Here is a 22,436-nt window from a genome sequence, read left to right as displayed (position 1 = left end):
TATCTCACATACACTTTCACTTATAGCCTTGTAGGGTTACAGGCAGCGAGACAAGCTAGAATACAAAGTTATGCATTAAGCGGCTGCTTTACGCATGAATACCAAAAGGAAACTAAACATCACCTCTGTTTAGTAAAGTGTTCACCTCCCATGGCTCCAAATGCATAAAAATGTTCAATTTAAAAGCCTGGAAACGAAAGGCTGCATTCCTGTTGTTCAAACAATTCAAGGAAGAAAACACATAGGGCATGTACTGAAAGTAGCAACTTTTTTTTTTTTCTTTTTGAGATACAACTATTTACATGTAACCAAAGATAATGTCATTGAAACGGGTACAAACAATTATTTTTTCTCTTCCTGCGATTTTTGTTTTTCCAAATGACAACTCAGAAATATTGTATAAAATAAAAATATCAGCTTCAGGGAAAAAAGTAGTCTAAGCATTTTTTTAAATGTCCATTAACCAGTATGTACAGGAGTATTTACATTCTAAAATTTCATTCAGACCAGAATTTTGCAAAGTAATTAACAGTAAACACAGTTGCAGTTATGTTCACCGCAGCCCTACAAACCAGATAAAACTAATCTGCTTATACAGGTATGGCTGTCATTCAATCAGTGATCGTACATGTGAGCAGTACAAGACTTCAAAGGTTTAGAAGGTTCAGGTGTATCGTTTACGGGTAAAATGACACCACAAAAGAATAAATAAAATGGGAGCTTAATGCATGTTGTCCGACGCAGACACATCATGATACAATGAGTAAAAATATGACGCTACAGGTGGCTGGACATACAGAAACATGAAACCATCAGGAAAACACCCACGTCGATTAACATGGAGCATAAAACTTAACATTTCCTATTTTAATAAATGCAAACATTTTTAATGACATTTTGCGCGGGTTTAAGCCGAAACCATAATTCAGCACAATCTGTCACATACATGTACTATGTCCAGCCACTGAGCTGTGTCACATGGGGTATACTTTAACGAAACATGATCATCTCACTAGGTAAAAGACTTTGCATTTACAAAGTAGGAGGAAGCATTAAATTAAATATGTTAAAAAATTAATTTGATTAAAAATTCAAAAAAAGGAAGCACAGCAATCAATTTTTTTTAGAGTAATTCATCACATCTGTTATACCTGTGAGTTTGATGCATAATGTAATTACATATTGTTGAATTGATTAAAATTTAAATAAGCCTTACATACTAAAAATGTGTCCAAATTGATAATGGCGAGGGGGAAGAGGAGGAGGGAGGAAATCCAAATTTCATAACAGCATATCATTTCCAAGTGCCATTATCAGTCAAATGAAGGACATTCTATTAAAGTTGGCATGTCGCTTAGTCCTGGTTTCTTTAAAAGTAATTTATAATTTGGAGGACAAAAAAAAAAATGCCCTCAAAAAGGGAAAAGAAGAAAAATCTAAAAACATATCAGAGAGAACGCCTACGTGACTTGCTAACTCGCACAGTTTACAAAAATTAATGGGCACAATGAGAACATAAAAATCAAACCTTAAAAATACTCTTTCCCTTAACATTCAAGCCAACTGCAAACACGTAGGTAAATGGATGTATGCATTCAAAATCATTCCACACAAGTTTACATATAGAGACATCATTCTGACATCCATGAAAGTGATTGTTTTTTCATGCTAATTGATGATTTTTTTCACCCTTGGCTTTTGACGTGGACGAGCAAGAGATTAAAATGTAAAGATCCATGAAATTTGACTCAGAGGTTCACACTCCAGCTAAGCGACCAGGAATCGAGACCCGACAGTGGACACGAGACTCCCGCCTTCAGTGGCCTGCTGCTGTTAAACCTTTTCACGTTTCAAGAAGAGGTCCGCGGTTGAGTCCATCTTCACATTTGACATTCCACAGAGTATTTGGAAACTTGAGGATTTAGCCTTGCCCTCTGCCTGATTCCCAGTTACCTGAGGATGAAACTTGAACCTCCAGAGTTTATCTGACTCTGAATATGCCGCTAGTCGAGTGGAACTGAAGGAATCTGTGTGTCTGTCAGCTAGCAGGGCTTTGGTTCAGGCTGTGCTCCATAGAGGGAGAGAAACTTTTATATTTGTGCATGTGTGTGTGTGAGTGCGTGTGTGTGTGTGTGTGTGCGCCTTTATCTGTGAAAATCCAGAGCGATCACAGCACATGGTGATCATCAGGTGAAGTCAAGGGAATGCTGCTGAGGCTCCAATGACCCCTTGTGGCTCCTGTTGGGTGGGGGGGCACCAGATTAGCCTGGGATCCCTTTAATGTGCAGTCAGAGTGAGAGTTTGGGGGTCTAGCTGACTGTTAACAGTGCTCCAGGTAGTCGATGACCCGCGAGATGGACTTCTGTCCTGTGGTGCCCATTGCACACTGTGTAAAGAGACAGAAAAACAAAAAAGTGTGAGGGTGCGTACGTGTACTACTGTACTTGTGAGGTCTTGAGGCGGGGTGGATTTTTGAGAATGTTTGAGCTTCTGTTCACTTGAAAAGGCGATTTAGGAGACAGATGGTTACAGTCTTCAGTTGAGACGGGATGAGTCACATTCAAAGCTGCTGCAAAAAGCACATCTGTTGCATGACTGACTGTTCGGGTTTAATATTCATGCGTGAATCATTTTTAAATTCATATCGCTACTGGAATTATGCTGCTGAGATACACAAGAATCATGGTTAATTGATAACAATTTATTGATCACATTTTGTATGTATAATGGCACATTACTGCCACAGTATTATATGGAAGCTAAGTGCCCCTTGAGGCGGTGCAATTGATTTCAGAGCTGCTCAGAAGCTATTCAGATGAGCGACAATCAAGAGAGCCTTTTCATATATTGGTCTTTACAGCAATTTCAGACATTATTGATCTTTTTGTTAATGAAATAAATCTTCCCTTTTCATCCGAATTCTAGTATTTCATCAGAAAAGAGCTGAATGGAGGTGCAGGGTTGTTTTAGACTGTAAAAACTGCAATTGCATTTGAAACTAATGCAGGAAATGTGTTGTACAGAATCACTAGTCCTTAAAAATGATTATTTGATTAAGGCCATAACACAACACAAAAATGTGCTTTTGTTCAATGGATTCAGATCAGATGCCTTTTGTGTAACTTTGATAAAATTTGTCCTAAACTTGGATAGTATCAACATTTTAAGGGGGTTTAAAAATACCTCTGATGTCAGTATTCTTAGTATTTTATCACGAGAAAATTATACAGCTTGTTTCTGTATGTCTGTGGGTTTTTATGCAACATGGCTGACAGAAGGTGCGTCTTTCCAGTCATACTCACGGTGAGGTTCATGAAACTCAAGAACTTCTTCAGCATTTCTGTCATGATGGAGAAATCCCCTTTAGGTAGGTGTTCCCTCACAGTAGTCACATTTATCTGAAACAGGCAGAGAAGTGAGCGAACCATGACATAAATGTCTTTTGAGTAGGAGAAAGAAATAAAAAATCACCACTCATATTATGTGCAGTATATGTCTGAATGTGGGTGTCTTATATTCTCACCTGGCTGCCCTGGCAGAGGCAGCCCAGCAGCAGAGCGGTGTAGGAGGCAACAATGCTGTCCTCCATATGCTTGCCTGCATGCTGCAGAGCTACAGTGAACATAAGGGAGAAAGAAAAAAGATTGACAGTTACAGATACATACACTGCTTCTTTTAGAAGAGACGTTTCATGGTAGGAAATTTTGCCTGGAAAAAAAACCCTTATGAGAGAAGCTTTGTGTGTAGCTGTAATTCACTGCTCAGCTACCTAACAGGCCTAAACACTGCTAATAGTGCAAAAACTCAGTAAACAGAGGTTTGCACTTCTGAATTGTGATTATGATCACATGACCTTAAAGTACAGTAACTATTTGGATTATAAGAAGGTCAGAAAATGGTGAAAAATGTTGAGTTGAGAAGCAGGAACTAGGTAACATCAGGTCATTTTTGCTTGAAAAATGACAATTATCTAATAATCAAATTAGTTACAGATTAACTTTCTGTTAAACGACTAATTATTTCAGCTCTAGTGAGTTTATACTCTGTTTAAAGGATTTGTAATCAGTGCTGTGCTACAGTTTTGTGGAACCAAAACATGAAGGGACACAAGAAACCTCATCCTGCTGCCTCAAACGCACAAGTTGTTCTTGCTCCAATCCTTGTAAGTTAAGACTAAAAAAATGCACACAAACACAACATCAAAACACACAAATGCCTACCTTTATTTAGGTCCAATTCTTCATCCTCCTCCTCTTTCTTCTCGCTCTCGTTCTTCTCAGTTTGGCTGTCGTTGGGTTCGGCTGCCACCCACTGGATCTCTCCTGACGTCTCCTGCCACTCTCCGCTTTGGTCCAGTGCCGGCTTGGGCGCCTCGCTGATGAGGTCGTCTGTCTTAGCCTCGGCCAGGATGGCAGCACGCTCTCTCTCCAGGAAGAGCTAGGATGTAGAGAGAAACAGATTTGAACTCCAAAAACACAAACTTAACTGGAGCCAAGTAACACAGAAGATTTTTAATATTTCAATTGCAATAAAGTAATAGCTGTTGAGCTTGAGAGCCAAGGTACTTCTTCATAGCGGAGTCAGAGACCAACTGGGTGATGCAAAATACTCTGAAACAAGCCTTTAAGTCTTGACAGTGCAAAATAATTTTGAGAGTTAATTACCAATTTATTCTCAAAGGTTCATTTCAGGCTTTCTGGAAACTTTGTGCTAATGAGTCAGTTGGGCGAGGAGTTTGTTTAAGTAATATCAATAATTAAGCAAAACATTAACAAGATGGCATTTTCAATTTGAAATTTAAATCTATTTAAATCTACAAATGAGTGTGCATTGATTTACACTTGCTTACTTGGTGCTCAAATGTGCACGCACAGTCAAAAGTATGGATCTTCACATTTGTGCATTTACTTAAAAAAAGACTGAAGGGTACATCTGTAGGGGGACAAACCCAGGAATATAAGAGAACATGATTCCTACAGTCTGTGTAGATGCCTCCTGTAGATGCAGGAGCAAACACACACACACACACACACACACACACACACACACACACACACACACACACACACACACACACACACACACAGAGACCTCTGACCTCAAGGCATAAGGATGTCAAGGAAACATTGGACACAACTAAAATCTTCGCCTTCCTCCACCAGCCACAGGAGGAAAAGTATCATTTAGCTACGGTTCGATTGCTGGGATAATGCTTTCTTAATAGGTTTAATTATTGATTAGTAAATTAAAGTTTATTGATTTTATCCTGTATTGTATTTGGTTAATCAATATTACATTTTCAAAGTGTTTCTCATGATGTGTCGACACCGACGACAGAATGAGTGAGTATTCAATTTGCAAGCGCGTTATCGTCTTCAAATATTCTACAGGGATAGAATTTTCTCTCCACACAAAGAAATGAATTAGTAATCAATGCATCCCTCAAAAGAGTGCCAAGCATCCTCTTTCTATCAAAACACGCCTCCTACACAATAAAAAAAAACTTTTACAACTCTTTATCAGGCAGCAGTTGCTCTTCTTCTGCCCTTTTGGCTTGCAGACCGTTGCTGCTTCTTCCGTTTTCTCTTTGGCCGTATCAGCCATGATAGCCATCCATGCAATTTGGGCGTTGTCCTTTTTTTCTATGGCTGAGAGCTGAAAGCTCCAGAAAGAGACTCAGTTAAGAAAAAAAGACTGTAAAAATGCCTAAGCCACAAGCCAAAGCCTGGTTATACCATTAAACATCGCTTGCCAGTTGCCATCTGAATCTCTTATTTTTATCGTGTAGTTAAACATCTTTTCCAACGACTCTTCTGATTAGTTCAGAGCTCCATGGTTCCAACTCTGCAGACTGAGACACCTCTCTGGTGTGTGTGTGTGTGTGTCCACCACACGGCCTCAGCTAGTCTGAGACTGGATTCATCCTCCGGGGAACCAAAGTGCTTCACTGAACCTTCTGCAGCGGATCTCATCTGGCTGTCACTCTGCCAACCCGAGGATCACCAAGTCTGCTTCTCTTTGCTTGGTGCTTTCTGGGAGTTTGGCCATCATCGAGCCTTCATCCTCACAGAAACCGTAGTAAAAACCATCTAAAATGCTTCTGTCTCAGAGCTGATGCAAAAGCTATTAAAAAAAAATTCAATTTTACTGGCTGTAGTTAGAGTCTTGGCCCCTCAATGTGTTTTTGACTCATTTTTGATAACATTCATTGATTAATTCATTCATTCTGTCGACAATAACTTGTTAATTTAATTTATCCATTCATTCATGCATCCACTTTAGATGTACATGAGCTTAGTCTTTCCCCATTCATCAATATCTCTCTGCAACAAATATCTTGATTTGTAGCCAAGTTATCTGTCTGTTCCTTAATATCTTCAGACTTCATGACTTTCAGATACAAGACTGATTAATTTAATTATGTTTCCTCCTAATTAATTCCTTACTTATTAGTTAATAATTAAGGAATTAATTAATCAAAGGAGGTGGTGCCCCTATAATTTATGAGCACATAATATTAATTTCAAAGTATCGTGCTATTCCTACACAGCTTACAGGGAAATTTGAAATGATGACAGTATTATAGTGTCATTTATATTCATCAATGGGAGGGATGTCTAAACGGTGTGACAAAAAACATGTCACACATTGGTTCATCTGTTCATGCAACACACTGATTTTTCCTCATAACAGTTTCTGCTCACATTCCTACTTAAAAAGAAATCACGAAAAAACTCCAGCCAAGAGAAAAAAAAAAAGAAAAAAAAAATACAATGACTGCTAAAATGTTTATTAATGAGTCTTGGCACAACTCCTACCTTCACCAGGGCAGCCAAAGCACCGAAGGTCTTGGGTTTATCCGCCCCATCTCCCTGAGTCTCAGCTGTGCTTGGCGATGCTGACTGTGTTGCTGTGTCCGATTGTGTTGGGTCAGCAGGCTGCATCAGGCTGTCTTCCAGACAGGTGTTGTCGACATAGTACTCCATGTCCACCAGACAGTGGCGATTTCTAGAGCTGTACTCCACAAGGTTAATTAGTAGACCCAAACCCTGGTAGACAGAACAGAATACACAAATAAGACACGCAGGGAAGGACACCGGTTGGTCTTTTTTAAACAATTTTTTTGGTGTTGTTTTGTTTAAGATCGCCTCACCAGTACTCGCACGTCAAAGCGCTGCTCTTGGGGGATGTAGCGTGGGACCCGAAGGACGCAATTCAGAGCTGTTACTATTAGCTGTTCCTGCTCACCTGTCTTTGTGCTTCCCCACTCTGCAGACAAAAGTTACACCATTATTAAACTTTGCTCATAACTCCTTAATAATACATTTCACCATGTAATCTGTAAGTATATATGGGCAGTATTATTATCACTATGCCCCAAATGTGAGCCATGCCCTTATTTCATTTATACTGTCAGGAAAACTTGAAAAAAAAACTCTTAGGTTTGGCTGGATGTCAGAAATTGCACATGATAATACCGTTGTCATGAGTAAGGTTGAGCAGCACTCCTATGACAGCCCTCATGCAGTCCTCCACTGCCTTTCCCACGTTACTGAAGCTACAGTGAGGCAGCGCTGCACCTGACGATGACAGGGAGCTGTTGTTCAGGGCCCTGCTGTACCTCTGGATCATATCTTCACAGTACCGCAAAGCTCTGGGGGAAAAGTCAGAAAAACATTGATGAGAGGAAGCAAAGAGCGAAGTGAAAGAGAAATGAAAAAGATTGACTTTATGACATGGCTCTCAGTGCTACTGTATGTCCATAAATACATGTGATATTAATCCAAGCATTATCAGAGGTTGGAGACACTTAGCCGGCAGCTAGGAATCTGAAAACACCCGCTAGGTTAGAATGAATTAATGTTATAAATAGTGATAGCAGCACTGTTTGTCCAGGGGCTTATGAATATTTTGGTACTGACCAGTGAGGAACTGGTAGCAATTCAATACCAGTTCTCAACACTGCAGATGGCTAAAATCACATGAGCATTTTTAATTAGAGGTTTTATTGTATTTTTTCCCCAAAGCATTTCTTTGTTGGCTTTTGTTTTAACAGTTGCTCATTATAGATTGAGATGAATTTTATTGATCCCCTAAGGGAAAATATTACTCATGTAGGTAATAAACTGTTTTATTATTATCAATTCTGATCCATGCCCCCATTTTTTATTCATTTTATTTTAGAAATTAATCTAATTTTACATCTGAGTAAATTTCTTCCTTCTATTTTTGTTTTGTTTTGCTGTTTTACTAAAAATGAAAGAAAAAACAGAGAACATCTCTTATGCAGGTGCTATTAATCACTGAAATGCAATTAATTAGATCTCATGGTGTAGTGCTAGAAGATCCTAGTGTTAAGTTGGGAGGAAGCAACAGGATGTAAATGGTCTCACTGAAGCCCTTGAGGGGACTACATGCTGTTTGGTGAGCATTAATTTATAAATGGTGCAATGCTCCTTTTTCCTGCTTTGTTGCACCTCTTAACTCACCACTACTTTGTTGATTGTAAGTGACACGTTTATATTTAATTCCCTACCAGCTCAATGTTTCATTAAGTAACTGCCCACTAAAGTAATTATTTTTTTTACTTAGTTATTACTTAGTTTATTACCTTCACTTGAGCGTAGGGCTGCTCATAAAATGATCTCGATACGGGATTGCAATAAAATGTATGTTGATAACAACGATAAACTTTGGACATTTCTTACTCAATATAGATAGATCAAACAGAGCAGAAATAAACATGAGAACAGCCAGTCTGCAGTTTTTGGCTTGCACGCCAAAGTACACCCCATTTTTTTTAACATAACTGTCTAGTTTTGTTTAATTTTCCTTACAGTACAACCATTGTTCTGGAAAAATAACGTACCAATATCCCTTTTTTTTGAGAGTGAGAACAGAAACACTCTGTATAGCTGAGCCTTTACAGTTAAAAAAACGTAACATTTTAAAGAGTAGTTAATAGTGAAATCGGTTAATCACTGCATCCCTAGTTATAACAGTCAGTGTGTGTCCATGTCTGGTCAATAATAGCTCCGAGCTGTATCTGGTGCTCACCTGGCAGAGGAGACGATGAGTTGTGAGTCTTTGTAGGCAATCAAGTAACCCTGGTTTTCTGGGTTCTGCACTGTCACCTGTTGGCAGAAGATGAAAGAGAAATAAAATCAATAAAAAGGGTAAAGTACAGCGAAAAGGCTCCAAAAGGAGTCAAGAAACAGAAAGTGAGGGAGACATTTATGTTTGCTTCAGACTTTTGATCAATGACATTTTAAGAGGGATCGTCGATCAGTGACATCCAATTTTGAAGAAAAAAAGAAGAAGCGCCTTTCATAAGATAACAATAAAAGTAAGCCTCCAACGGTTCTCTGTACTCAATTACTCTCGCCTTTGAGGGTCACTCATGCATGAATTTGGTAAGAGAGAAAAAGCAACTTGACAAGAGAAGTACTTACACTTTCAAGCACTCTTAGACATCTCTCAGCGCCCCATAAAGACGCTACAAGGTTCTCCTTGTCATCCTCTTGGCTCAGGTTCTGCACACACTCTTTAACTTTGGCAACACAAGACATAAAGTGCACAACTGTTACACATACTGACAGCTACATGAAAGTCAACAGCTGTGAAAACCTGACCTTGGAAAAGAACATTTTTGCGCATAAACACAACTACAGAAAACAAACCACCCACCTTTGTACTTAAACATGAGCACAACACCCTCCCATACACCTACCTTTGTCTACAATATGGTCCAAACCTCCCAGGAGTCGAAGTTCTTCTTTGAACCAATCCCCGGCTCTTTTGGAGGTTAGAGAGAGCAATGTCTCCATAGCGAGGTGGCCCGTCTACAAAACATAAACAAACATAAAAAAAAAAATCTGCAATATCCTAACAGGATCTGTCAAATTCTGTTTTCCCCCTTTGGGAAATCTGACAGCGTAATGAGGACATGAGCACATTTTTGATAATTATTTCATAATACTGCCCTCGATCCCTGCATTTATCATACAATCTGCATATTATCTACTCTCAAAGTATAATTGACCTCTCCTATCTATTTCAGATGGCTGATACAGATTATAAAGCACCAAATATGGATAGAAACATCACTTCGACATAACAAGGGCATACAAAGAAGTTAATGCCTTTCTTGGATCGATAATATGAGTCTCTCTCTCTAAAAAGATGAGTACAGTTCAACAGAATAATCTTCATGTGAACAGTTCTCAACGTCAACTTCACAGTAACCTCTACACCCACAGCTGTGATTTTCCTAAATCCCAAGAAGTGTATCTACATGCAACCAGTTTTTAAGATAACACAATAGGTTTTCCACAAATGTGAGTTAAAAAGGAGTGTGGTGCAGTAAAGCCAGATTAGATTGAGATTTTACTAAAAATATTTGACCAAAAATAAATACCAAGGTCTGACTCAGAGAATGTGGTTCCTTATTTGCAGTAAAGTACATCCAGAGATTTTTAGGTTTTGTATTTTATTATTTAAGGACAACCCACCGTGATGTTTTCCAAGTCAAGGTGCTTGTTGTGCACAGTCTCACACAGCTTCCTGATCTTCTCCTTGACCTTTGCCACTTCCTTAGCGGTGAGCTGATCCTGGTGACCCGAGTAGTCCTGGTCCAGCTCAAGCAGCTTGATCATGAGCTCCAGACAGGCCCTGTCCAGATCCATGTTAAGACGATCCCGGCTCAGGATGTACATCAGGGCGGCCGTGCACAGAGCAAGGTTCTGACAGAACAACAGAAATGTGTCCGTGGTTACTAAACCCTTTTTCCCAAGTTTGACACTTATTAGGAAGATATATATCGGGAACAGTATCTGAATGCACAACTAAAGAAAGTTTTCACTTGAAATACTACACACCAAGAACAGTTAACTTAAATGATGACTAAAACTGTACTTAAAACCTCAAGGCTTTGACTGGAATATAAGAAATTAAAATAAATTATAATTTTTAAATAACTGCAGGCTGTTAGAAATTAAACATCTTCCTCAGCAAATATTGCAGAGGTGTCTTTGATCAAGACATTCAAACGAACATCACTCTCCTGATTATATGTAGCGTTTGAGTGCCTATAAAGCTGCTCTGTGTATTTGAACAGATGACTTATGTCTTTGTAAAGTTCTAAAGATAATAGAAAACAAAAACGTATTGACATATTTTAACATATCAGGGATTAGTTTCTAAAATAAAGGCATTGGTGTTTTAGTCAAGTGGAGATTGGAGAAGCAGATGACAGGAAAGAGATCTACTGACCGGGTGTTGCGGAGCATCACTGAGCATTTTGAAGACCTGCGCCACTTTCCCTCTGGCACGCAGGTGCATCCTGAAACTGGGCATGGCACACCGCGTGGCCAGGCTGATTATACTGTAGCAGGGAAGCAGAAAAATGAAGGATTACACAAACGTCGGATCCAATAGCAATCAGTCTTCTGCTAAAAAAAAAAAACTATGATAAATGTAGCACCGACTACTTCCAAATCTGCATCACCATTTGTGATTCCCATCAGCAACATGTTCTTTTCACGCTCTTTTCCCCCCTCTCTGTTTTGTCTGAAGAAAAAACATCCTAAAGGAGGCTGGATTCCCTACAGTTTTTTTCTGATCAAACACTGAAGCCAACATTGCCTTCCCTGAGTGGATTCCATTTTCACAGCAGAATGGCTGCATGCATTATCAGACTACAGAAAAACACACTTTATCTCGGCACATTACCACCAAAGATGATAGAAAGAAAAGTGATACGGATAAACAGAGAGCAGAAAGGAAGGAAAAAATATGGGTACACAGCGCCTGTATAGGGCTTATCAGTTTTGTTGTAGTCAAAACAAGTGAACTTTGAATTAACAATACAACAAAAAAGAAATTCATTGTGGTCTCTTTAAATACATCAGTTTTGTATAACTACCTTGTGCTGCTTTCTGATAGCATAATTATTATTGTTTTGTTATATAATTCAGGATTGATGCACATTTTTTAAAAGGTTTGATCAACCGAAGCAGCTGTTCCTCTAATTGCTTTATTAATAGGCTAATACTAGGTGACATGAACAAATGTTAAGTGACAGGTGCTTGTACCATTCAAATCAATTTAGTCAGGTACTTGGCACTCATACAAATCAGTACCATCAACCTGCCATCAGGAGAAAAAAAAAATCTATGTCAGAGCAGGCTTAAAGCATTTTAGTGCTCCTCTGTAGAACATCGCTAAGAAGGCAGCGCTAAGTGTTTTATTCCACTTACCTAAGGCATCTTGTGTTGAGTGGCTGGCTGCTCTTCAACCCTGTCTCTAGGTACTCAAAGTCATCTGTGAACTCTTGATTCTCTCCGAACTCCACCACGTCATTGAAGTGCTTCACATGCTGCACCACCGTGTACAGCTGGTGGAAGGGGGAATGGGGTTAATTACAGCTAATTGGGAAGCACTGCATCTGTCCAGAGACACAATCAACTCAAACACACACACACACACACACATATACATATATATATATATACACAAACACAGCGAGAGAAATGCTCTCATTGTTAAATCCCCTACATTGGTTCCATTAGCAGCAATAGCTGACTGTGCTAATACCTCTCATCAATAATAGCTCAGCATGTGGAGGTGGGGCCTGATCAGCGGTTGACTGGTATGTTTACTGGTATCAACAGCCATGCTGTGTGTGCATTCAGCGTGCACCAGGAAGGAGGACCTGAGTTTGTGTAGTGTAAGCTTAGCTGAAGCCAATTTACCTCAGGGGATCTGTAGCTGAAAGCCTGATCTGAGGCCAGGGGGCCCATCTGTAAATGACACCAGCTGTAGGGGAGTTTAAATTAACAGCAACGGTCCGCACTGCTACCTCCAACCCGTACTGGGGTTCAAATAAACAATGGTAAGCTTGACAACATGATTCAAATGGATGCTATCCCTTTATTGTATAACTTAGATTAAATGGGTAAAAGCAGCTTGGCTGAGTATAAAAAAGAAAGATTTATTAAAAACAGCATGCAAACAAATGTAGAGAGAACTGAACATAAATAAGCTTTTAGCTGCAAAAGACGGAGTGCCTCCTCTTTTCCTGTTGCCCAGCAGTAGGGATATTAATGCATGTCTGAAAACACAACATCTCAGTGTGCTCTGAACTCACCTCCTTGTGCTCCTTCCTGCATTTGAGAGCCGTGACAATATCCTGGTTGGGTCGCGTGGGGATGGTCTCTGACTTAATGACTTTGGGCGGCGGTGGAGGGGCTTTGAACAGGCCATCATCTTTATGGGAGTTGCTGTCCTTGCTGCTGCTGCTCGATAAAATGGCCTGAGGAAAAAAAGGCAGAGAAATGGGGCTCATACCAAAGCAACAAAATCTGTTTAATGACATGTCCGCAAGATTTACCACGGCTGAATAGTCTGTTAAGCACACAAGTCTTTAATAAGTGTTGTTAACAGATGTCAGATGAGGTAGTGCAAAGTTAACAACAACTTTTAAATCCCAGTTGCTAGACTCTGATTAGCTCGTCTCTGAGCAAGCATTTATTTCTATGAGGGAAATTACGCACAGAATTTAGTAAACGCAGGTCCACTTGTCAGGGAAAACATCTCCATGTGAATAGAAAGAGACTAATTAGAGCAATTAAAAACAGACCTGTTGACTACTAAGAGACCAATAAACAATATCCTGGATTGTGGACAGTAGTGAATGGGGAATGCTGTAACAAATGGTACTGGTAATTAGCATTCACTTTCCATAATATACTCTGTAATATGGTGGCCCTGCTTTGTGTGCAAAATAAATGCAAACATTTCAAATGAAAAACTTTAAAACATCACAATTTCATAGTCGGCCATTCTAGTCCCCGTTCCTGACAAGCTGCCCCATGATTAGTGTTCTAAATAACAAAACAAAGCCACACACACACACACACACACACACACACAGAACCATCAGGAGGGTGATATCTTACCGGAGCAGTTTGGGATTGAGAAAGGGCAGGCGCAGGCATCTCTTCAGGCTCAGGTTGGTTCCAGTGGCGAGCGTTATACACAGCTTTAGCGGGAGACTAGAACACAGCAAAAAATTAAGAATTTGTGAGTTAGCAAAACAGAGATGGATCCTAAAACCAGATCAAACTTCAGTGTTTCACATATATTCATTTAATGACGTGCAACTGTGAAATATTGATTAACTCAAAGCAGCAAAAACAATCCCACAGGTGAAAAGACTATATAGAAAAACTGGACGTCCATGTTGATCTCAATAAACGTTTCAAGCACAGAGCTTAAGCTATTGCTGTCTATTAGCGAGACTGAACACATAAATATTGTATAATGCTATCATGATGATAGACTGAGACAACAGCAGCCTCGCTGTGGAGCACAACAGTCCGCAAGCAGTGCAAAACATTTCCTGAAAATGACACATTGTTCCGACTCAATTATATAATATGAAGACAATGTACGGGGCTGTGTTGATGATGTAGAAACGGTAAACACACAGAATTAGGAAGACAGGCCACAAATAACCCAAAGCCACTGCAAAACATAACGCAGATAAACAGTGAACATTACACGAAACACAACAAATTGAAGCTGAGCAATTCTGACAATATGAACCTGACCAGGGGGTCAGGTAACGTTCAAAGCTCTTTCATACTGGAAGAGTGCTTAAGGCATATGCTAGTCAACACACATTTAACGCATTCACGTGATACTGCTGTCACAAGTTAATGCCAAGGCATCACCATTCAGAGGCTGCAACTGTAGTTCCAACATACATCACAGAATTACATAGCACAAAATGAAAACCAAACTTTAACTTCCTTATAGACCACTTGCTCCCTTTTTTCTTCCATTGCTCTTCTCTCCTATTATCTATTTTTAGACAAGCTAAGTATTCTGTTACGCAAGTGTCATTTAAACATCAATAACATTGAAAAGAGATGCGAGTTCAAGGCCAAGTAGTGTCAGACCTGAGTTTAACCCTGGTCGGGAGGAAGATCATGAAGGCGGGTTACATAATGAACCTTGATCCATTCACATTGATCGCAGAATTCTGTTTAACCTGCATCAATCTGAATAGGTCAAGAGATTCCCGTCTATGCTGTGTTACAGTTTGTGGAGTTGCGAAACAAGCAGTCTAACAGGCAGTTACACGAAAGAAACAAAATGAAGTGAAAACAGGCAGACAAACACACAGTGAATTTCTAGCATAGTATAAACACCTTTTTGGGTCCACTGAAGATCTTTTTGAGTCCAGTGCCAGTGGATTTATCACTTGGCTTCCCTGAGCGTCCTCTCTGCCCCTCAGTGCCCCCAGGACTGGAGTCATCAGAGAAGTCAAAAGCATCTGTTGGAGAAACCAGATTGTTGATGGCAAGAAACAAGCTTCAAAATGTCAATGTGACTGGACAATAGCCACAGTGAGTCATCCAACCTCTACCAAGTTAAAACATTTTAGAAGCTTCTGCGGTAAACTATATGATCAGAAATCTCAATCATCAAATCTGTTTCCATCTCAGTAACTTCAGGGCCAGCTCACCTGTGTTGCTGCTGGCCTGGCTGTCCTGAGAGTCACTGGTATGGGGGCTGTCCACACTGGAGCTCAGAGCAGCTAAGGCCGCGGCTGCCTTCTTGGCCTTCTTGTCTTTGGCCTGAGAGCTCTCCTCGTCGCTGTCACTCTCACTCAGGTCATCAAAGCCGAAGTACTTGATCTTATAGTTACTCTTGCCCGCCATGCCGACTTCTGAACCCTCCTCACCTTCCTGGTCCTCTTTATCCTCAAAGCCAAAGAACTCCAGCTTTGTCTCTGTTTTTGTCTTCTTGGTCTTGGTCTGGGTGGGTCTGAATCTAAGAAGATACAGTGAGAGGATTCATTTTTTTTAAATGTTTGTTTACATTGATGTTTTTTGTTTTTTTTAAATCAACATTGCCAAGACTGTGGGAAAGATGCAGAAACTGGAGAAGGTCAAACAAAACAAAAAACATCCATTGACGTTACAAACATAAAAAAAGATTCTTAAGTAGGCATCCAAACTTATGCACAACTCACTGACTTAAAAAAGCCAGCAGTAGTTAAGAGAGACAACACAATGTTGCTGTTTCAGTAACTGCTTTCAACATTATGGACCCACTGAGAAGGCACATTTCATGTATTAGATATACTGAAAGCAGTGTCTCCAAACAGAAGACCTAGACAGTGTCTGAAATCTAAAATTATTCCTTTCTGTCATTCAAGTCACTTCAGTCAGAGTGGGTGACATGACATTATATGCAATGACATTGATATTAACATACCCATCTAGATGTACCATTCTAAGATTTGTTTAGGTAAGCAGTCTCATTTATAGGACTTAACATTCATCTGTCAAATTAAAGCCTCGGTCAAGTCAAATCCTTTTCCTCTTTACAACAAATCCCTGAGAAAAAAGGAGCAAAAAGTGTACAGATCACCAGCTTTTATTTGATTTCTAACTACTATCAAGCAACAACTTAGACTTCAGCCTAACACCCTGACTTTCATCACATGCATTTAGAATAAAAGCCTTGAAGGATTTATACAGTTGCACTTCCAGTTTGACTCTGTTATGTAACTGCAGCAACACCATACCTGATACCATAAGCTTAGTGACATATTGTTCCCCATTTAGACATCTACATTAAAACCTATACCTATAAAAGAGTGTGCATTTTACTCCTCAGCATCTGAGTAAACTATATTTCATACAATCCAGGCCTTATTGTGGATCAAGTGAAGTTGAAGATGCTTTGTTCAGTGTCACACTGTGCAAGGATAAGCGCACAATGAGGTACAATACATACCTCCATATTACCTATCCAAACAATTATGAAAACCAGAATGACTGCAATTTTTGAAAAGAATTTTGGAGACAACTTTTTAGTAATCTTCTCTACAAGAAATGCTGCTACGACATAGGAATAAAAAAAAAAGAATTTACCTGGTAGGTTTAGGTGGAGGAGCGTCTGACTTCTTCTTCATCTGGCCTGCTTCTCCGAGGTCAGGAGGTGCAGCCGGGGTGACCAGTTCATCCATACTCCGCTCCATAGAGTCCTGGATGGTGACGTTGCACACCGACAGACAGGAAGGGTGCAGAACTGTGTAGTCCCGTACTCTCCCACCGCCCCTGCCTGCGGGCTTGGCTGCTGTTTTAGTATTGGCAGCAGTATTACTTGCACTAGCAGAAAGGACACTGTTGGGTTTATCTTGGGCACTCGTTGTTACAGGGGGCTTGTTGCTGTCGTTTTCATGAGGTTCAGAGGATGTTTTGTTAAGCCGGTTGGGCCGCTGGTATTTCTTGGTGTTTGAGGTCCTCAGGGTAAAAGGGGAAGGGGGAATGTTGTCCACTGGTTCTGGTGGAGGCTCTGTGGGAGGCTCCAGCTCAGTGCTTTTCATCTCTTCTGATGGCAGCCCATCATAAGAGGAAGAGGTTTGGAAGTCTCTGCTACCACCTGGTGCATCAGTGGACTGTTTAAGGGAGGTCTCTATATTAGTAGAGAAGATGGACCTCTGGGTCCCTGAGGAATTGTGATCACCAGAGGGGGCTGTATTTGACAAAGAGGCCACACACGTGGGTTTCTGGTTGCTATCTGATGTACTTTTGAACCAGGGCTTGCTATTTTTAACATCATTCTGTTGAGATATTTGCCTGCCTGTGAATGGAGAAGAAAATTACACATGGTTACATAAAAGCTATCCAGAGACTGGCAACAAAATAGAGAGGTATAATGAAACAGCAGGGCACTTCAAGGCACAGACACATTATTCTGATTTACGTATTGATTACTTACTTGGGATTGTGGCTGTTGAGCTTGCAGTAGCCTGTGCAGAAGCCTTAACAGCGGTTATCCCACTGCCCTGCACTGCGGCCGTCTTCGTTACATCCCCTTCACTGACTTTTAACTGGGACACGCTGTGAGAGGTTACAGTCTTGGATTCGTCATCACTGTCAAACCCAAATGGGTCTTCTTCACTGTCGCTGTCCTCAAGCCTGGGCCTCTTGGGAAGCTCTGTAAGTTCTTGTTTTAATAGAGGCCTTTTGGCCCCCAACTGAGCCTTGTAGGTGGTCTCTCCCCATTTGGTGGTCAGTGTGGGCTTTTTATTGGAGAAGACCTCTTCAAATTTCGAATTAGCCTCCCCTCCCTTACGGTTGTATGTTTTCCCGAATCTGGATGTCATGTCGGTTGCTTTTGTTACATATTCCCTGTGAAAAGAGGCAGACAAGATTGAACACATTCGTACCACACAAGCGTTTACTGTGCAAATGTTAGTCTGCGCAAAACACGTTAAATATGACAATACTCACAAATTATTCTACCACGTTTTCTAACACACAAAAGAGATAAAATATGTTCTTCATCAATCACACTGAATGTTAGGTAAATTAACTTGGCGCTAGTTCATAAGTTAAGTGTCAACTACTGACTGATAGCACACAAAGTTAGCATAGCTAGCTCGCTCGCTAGCTGAAACAGAGCAGCTTCACACAACATGATCGGTCATCTATGCGCGATACGAAAGGTAGCTGAAGCGATGTAGATTAACTTTAATGAAACTGGGGTTTACCTAACGTCATACTCTGTCAGCACAGTCGACTTACCGTCTGTTAAGTGTCGCTAGGCCTGCTCCTACTTGTAAAGTTACTGTAAAGTTAGCCGTTAGCTTCGACACTGCTAAACTACGCTAACGTTAGGTTAGTCCCCTGTTTACATTTCATATTTGACCTCATCAAACGTCGGGAATCTTGCTTTTTTAAAAATATGATCAAGCAATCAAACATATGCATTAGGACGCAGAGATTTAAGTATGAAAATCGTCGTGAATACAGGAGAACCGCAGTACTCACTGTTACCTTTCAACTTGTTTCTTAGCCAGCCGGCTAGGCCTGATCTCCCACTCGCGCACAAATCAAGCGGGTAAAGTCTGTAAATCGCAGCAGAAACAACACTAGGAACACGTCTCTGGTCGGAATATGTCTCAAAGGTAATGCTCGTTACCAAAGAAAACCAGCCTAAAAGCACACGTAGCTAATATAGTCTAAATATAGTGGATAATCCGGACTTTTTGCATGTTGTAGTACGACTGACGGCCATTAAAATATCCCCTCCCTCCTCGTTCCCTGGCAAAGAGCCCCATATAGTGCGCTGCACGAAGGGAAACAACCAATCAGCACCCCCGAGCTCTGAGGCTGAGTCAGTAAACGTGACTCTGATTGGTTTAAAACTGAAACCATAATAAACGACAGGGGGCAGTGGAGGACCATATGATTTAAACTGTTGAAGACGTGCTAAACAGAAACGGTGCTGTTTTTGATTATCAAAAGGAAAATGAAGATATATTTTAAAATAAATATCTATTTTTGCTAAATTTTACATACATAAATGTAAAATTCAATACGTCTAGGCCCCTCCTGTTTGTTTTTAAAATTGAGCTGAAGAGGTACTTTGACACGACGGAGTATTAGGGCCACACTGAGAGGAAATAATCTGAGATTTCGAAAATAAAATCATAATATTTTGAGAGAAAAGTCGTAATATTACGACAATAAAGTGGTAATTTTACGACAAAAAAGTCTTAATTTCATGAGACTAAACTGTTATTAGAAGATAAATGTAATAGCCTATTTAGGGGGGACATGTCAAATGAGCAACCGGCTCAAACATCACATAAGAAATAGAAAATCAAATACAATTTCAAAACAATAGTAAAGAATGAAAATAATGAATACAATAAATACATAAAACAACAGAATAGTTAAATAAAGACAAAAAATACACTCATTAACAGGTTTTACAGCCTTCTTATTAGTAATCTTATTATTATTCTCTCACATTCTTGTATGTAGATTTTACTTTAATGACAACAAAACGAGTTTTACAAGAAGCAGATATTGATATCTCACAAAGTCAAGATTGATTTTCATGCAAATCTGATGATCTCTAATTACCTTAAAGATCCCCTCCAGACATATTTTAAGATGTATACAAAATACTTTGAATAATAATTTGTGTCTGATATGGTTTTTCCCCAAAAAGTTCAATTATCATGATAAAATCCTTAAAATTACATCAACTCTTTCTCCCTTATTAAAAATATAGAATCTATGAATATGCAAATATTGTTCATTTCATAAGTTTTCCTGCTGGACACAAGATGTCTCCTACTTCACAGTAAAGTCCATTCTCAGTATTTGTGCACTGGAGGCTTCAAGTTTCCACAGAACACTTGTGTAAGTTGAATATTGGACCACGATTGGCTCCAAACTATTTGTAATGTCACAAATCCTGCTCGTAGGCCCAGCCCTTAAAATCAGATTTTCAGTGAGCACAGAGAAACTTTCCACTGATGTCAGATAAATGTGAAAACAGCTTCTAGTGACAAACTCTGCACATACATCATTCTGCACAGTGAACCTAAAATACTCAACTGTAGGAACAAGAAGATAAAACACATTTTGAGTGGAGAGGAACTTTAAGTGCTTTCATTATTCTTCAAACATGGCTTTAAAATAGTTGACCTAAACAGATGGATTCATAGTAGTTCTTAATATCTACACAGCAATCTTAGAGTTGGCCAAAACTGAATAACAGAATCAGTGTTTAAGGGGTCAGTTCACTCAAATTACAAAACATGCTGGCATACTGACTATTTATTCACCAAAAAGTTGTTCCAGTGAAAACTGTTCACAGAAAACAAAAACATTTTTTGGTTGGTTTTTCATTTGTGATCCCCTGGTTCTCCCTGTGCCGCCATCTGCAAGTCAAATTTGTCACTTATCCAGTGAAATATTGGTGATCCGCTGACTTTTCCTTTAGTGTCACCACCAGATTGACAACCATTGGATCGATTGCCATGAAGTTTGGTACAAACATTAGTGTCTGCACTAAATTGTTAATGACCAAACACCTGCAAAAGTGATGACATTCCCATCAGCTTCAACTGCACTTTGTGTTTTATCCTAATTAGCAAAGTGTGCTAACACACATAACTAAGATGCATGCTGACATAAGCATTTAGCTCATAGCACCTCAGAACTTAAAGTACAGCTTCCCAGAACTGGCTGGTTCATGCTCAAGTCACTTCAATCATCAATAAGAGATTCTGTTCCCCACAGTATTAGTATATTGATTGCCCCATCAAAACATAAGAGAACATTTTTTTAAAAATCTACATTTAAAATGCATTATTTTGACATAACTACAACCCGTGGCCTCAATAAAGTATAATAAAGTATAAAATCAATAAAAATGGAATTTTATACTGCTATGTTTGATCATTGTGTGCTCACTAGATTGAATGTTCAAACACCTGCAGCATGTTGAAAACAGATAGCATATAGATCACCAACACTGGCGCTCGGTCTGGGGCGCAGATGGTGTCAAATGAATGAAAAGTGTGTTATGAAGAGCCCGAGTCTGCAGGGTAAAGTGGTCCCAACTGTATCAACACTGAAATGGCCATTACACAGTGTAGACAGACACCACAACATCTCCTTCAAAGCACAGAAGTCCTCATAAACATGGGACACCTTTGTGGTAATGGATGGTGTCCAGTCAGAAACAGAGGGCTGCTAATATCTCATGGGTGGCATTTGAAATGTTTTTGTTAAGTATCTGCTGTATGTGTTAGGCTTTTTCTTTATTTCACCCAAATAAGCTACCGTATAGCCTTATATTTTCAATTATGTCTCACAGCTGCTGTCTTTATTTCTTTAATACCATTATACCAAGAATAAAGTGTTAAATCCATGAACATATGTCTCAGTTTTTCACTTAGGAGTAGTCCTGTCTTAGATCATAATGAATCAGACAACCAAAGCCCATCATTATACAACATTTGGACAAAGAAAAGAGTATGAAAAATACAGACTGAACATACAGATTTCTGGCATCGTTTGAGCCGGGAGAGACACTGTCACTCCACATCAAGACTCAGAGGTGGTGAGGTAATACAGCCATGCCCTGGATGACTGATGGTTTTCAGCTCAAGTCTCGGCAGTCTGGCATTCATCTCTTCATTAACAAGCAAACTTTACAGCTGAGTCTAAGATGTAATATCTCTGCATGTTTTGCAGCTTGGGAATAAATTAGTCAGGATCTGCTGCAATCGCAGAGCGAAATAAAAACATAAAAAATCAGCTTTGTGTGTAACATCTGCCTAAGACATTTGCAACATAGTCAAAATAAAGAAGTGGTCAAGGTAAAATGATACACAGATGTTTTACTAATGGGTAAATTAAGATGTGAGATTGGTTGCAACACTAATACTGAACCATGAGATGGCAGCAACACTTGCTGTCACGCCTCTGTCTCAGTACTTTTTTTTTGTTTTGTTTTGTTGTTTTTTTTCCCCCAAAATTGCACTTCTGGCCTTTGACCACAGATGTATATATCTATCAGCAGGGTGCCTAGTACATGATAATATTTTA

General features: G+C 39.7%; 1 protein-coding gene across 2 annotated transcripts; it reads right to left on the bottom strand.

Annotated features, from left to right (window-relative positions):
- Positions 1-251: 251 nt before the first annotated feature.
- wapla (WAPL cohesin release factor a) lies at positions 252-19,124 on the bottom strand. Of its 2 annotated transcripts, none has more exons than XM_042433533.1 (20): positions 18,861-19,124; positions 17,800-18,212; positions 16,950-17,661; positions 15,533-15,840; positions 15,216-15,340; positions 13,959-14,054; positions 13,148-13,312; positions 12,258-12,394; positions 11,272-11,383; positions 10,512-10,742; positions 9,731-9,842; positions 9,453-9,550; positions 9,058-9,134; positions 7,479-7,654; positions 7,154-7,269; positions 6,819-7,049; positions 4,221-4,437; positions 3,524-3,612; positions 3,303-3,398; positions 252-2,386 (listed from the first exon to the last, which is right to left on the bottom strand). In XM_042433533.1, the coding sequence occupies exons 2-20, from the start codon at positions 18,185-18,187 to the stop codon at positions 2,321-2,323; spliced, it is 3,552 nt and encodes a 1,183-aa protein (XP_042289467.1). In that variant the 5' UTR covers positions 18,188-18,212; positions 18,861-19,124; the 3' UTR covers positions 252-2,320. The 2 variants fall into 2 exon arrangements, with proteins under 2 accessions (XP_042289467.1, XP_042289468.1); XM_042433534.1 differs by lacking the exon at positions 18,861-19,124 and adding an exon at positions 18,609-18,854.
- Between the last annotated feature and the right edge of the window lie 3,312 nt (positions 19,125-22,436).

Source organism: Thunnus maccoyii, chromosome 14 (assembly GCF_910596095.1).
Source record: "Thunnus maccoyii chromosome 14, fThuMac1.1, whole genome shotgun sequence".
In the NCBI taxonomy this organism is placed as follows: domain Eukaryota; kingdom Metazoa; phylum Chordata; class Actinopteri; order Scombriformes; family Scombridae; genus Thunnus; species Thunnus maccoyii.
The sequence above is the reverse complement of the archived record's forward strand: the minus strand, read 5'-3'. Positions and strand labels throughout refer to the sequence as shown.

What these genes read in the sequence shown, in the direction of transcription:
- wapla (XM_042433533.1), bottom strand. Translation starts at nt 18,187, where the DNA reads ATGACATCCAGATTCGGGAAAACATACAACCGTAAGGGAGGGGAGGCT. An exon ending in GTGATGCTCCGCAACACCCG is followed by an intron (nt 10,743 to 11,271) that starts GTCAGTAGATCT and finishes TTGTTCTGTCAG; the next exon opens with AACCTTGCTCTGTGCACGGC. An exon ending in CTCATCGTCTCCTCTGCCAG is followed by an intron (nt 7,655 to 9,057) that starts GTGAGCACCAGA and finishes CTTTTCCCCCAG; the next exon opens with AGCTTTGCGGTACTGTGAAG.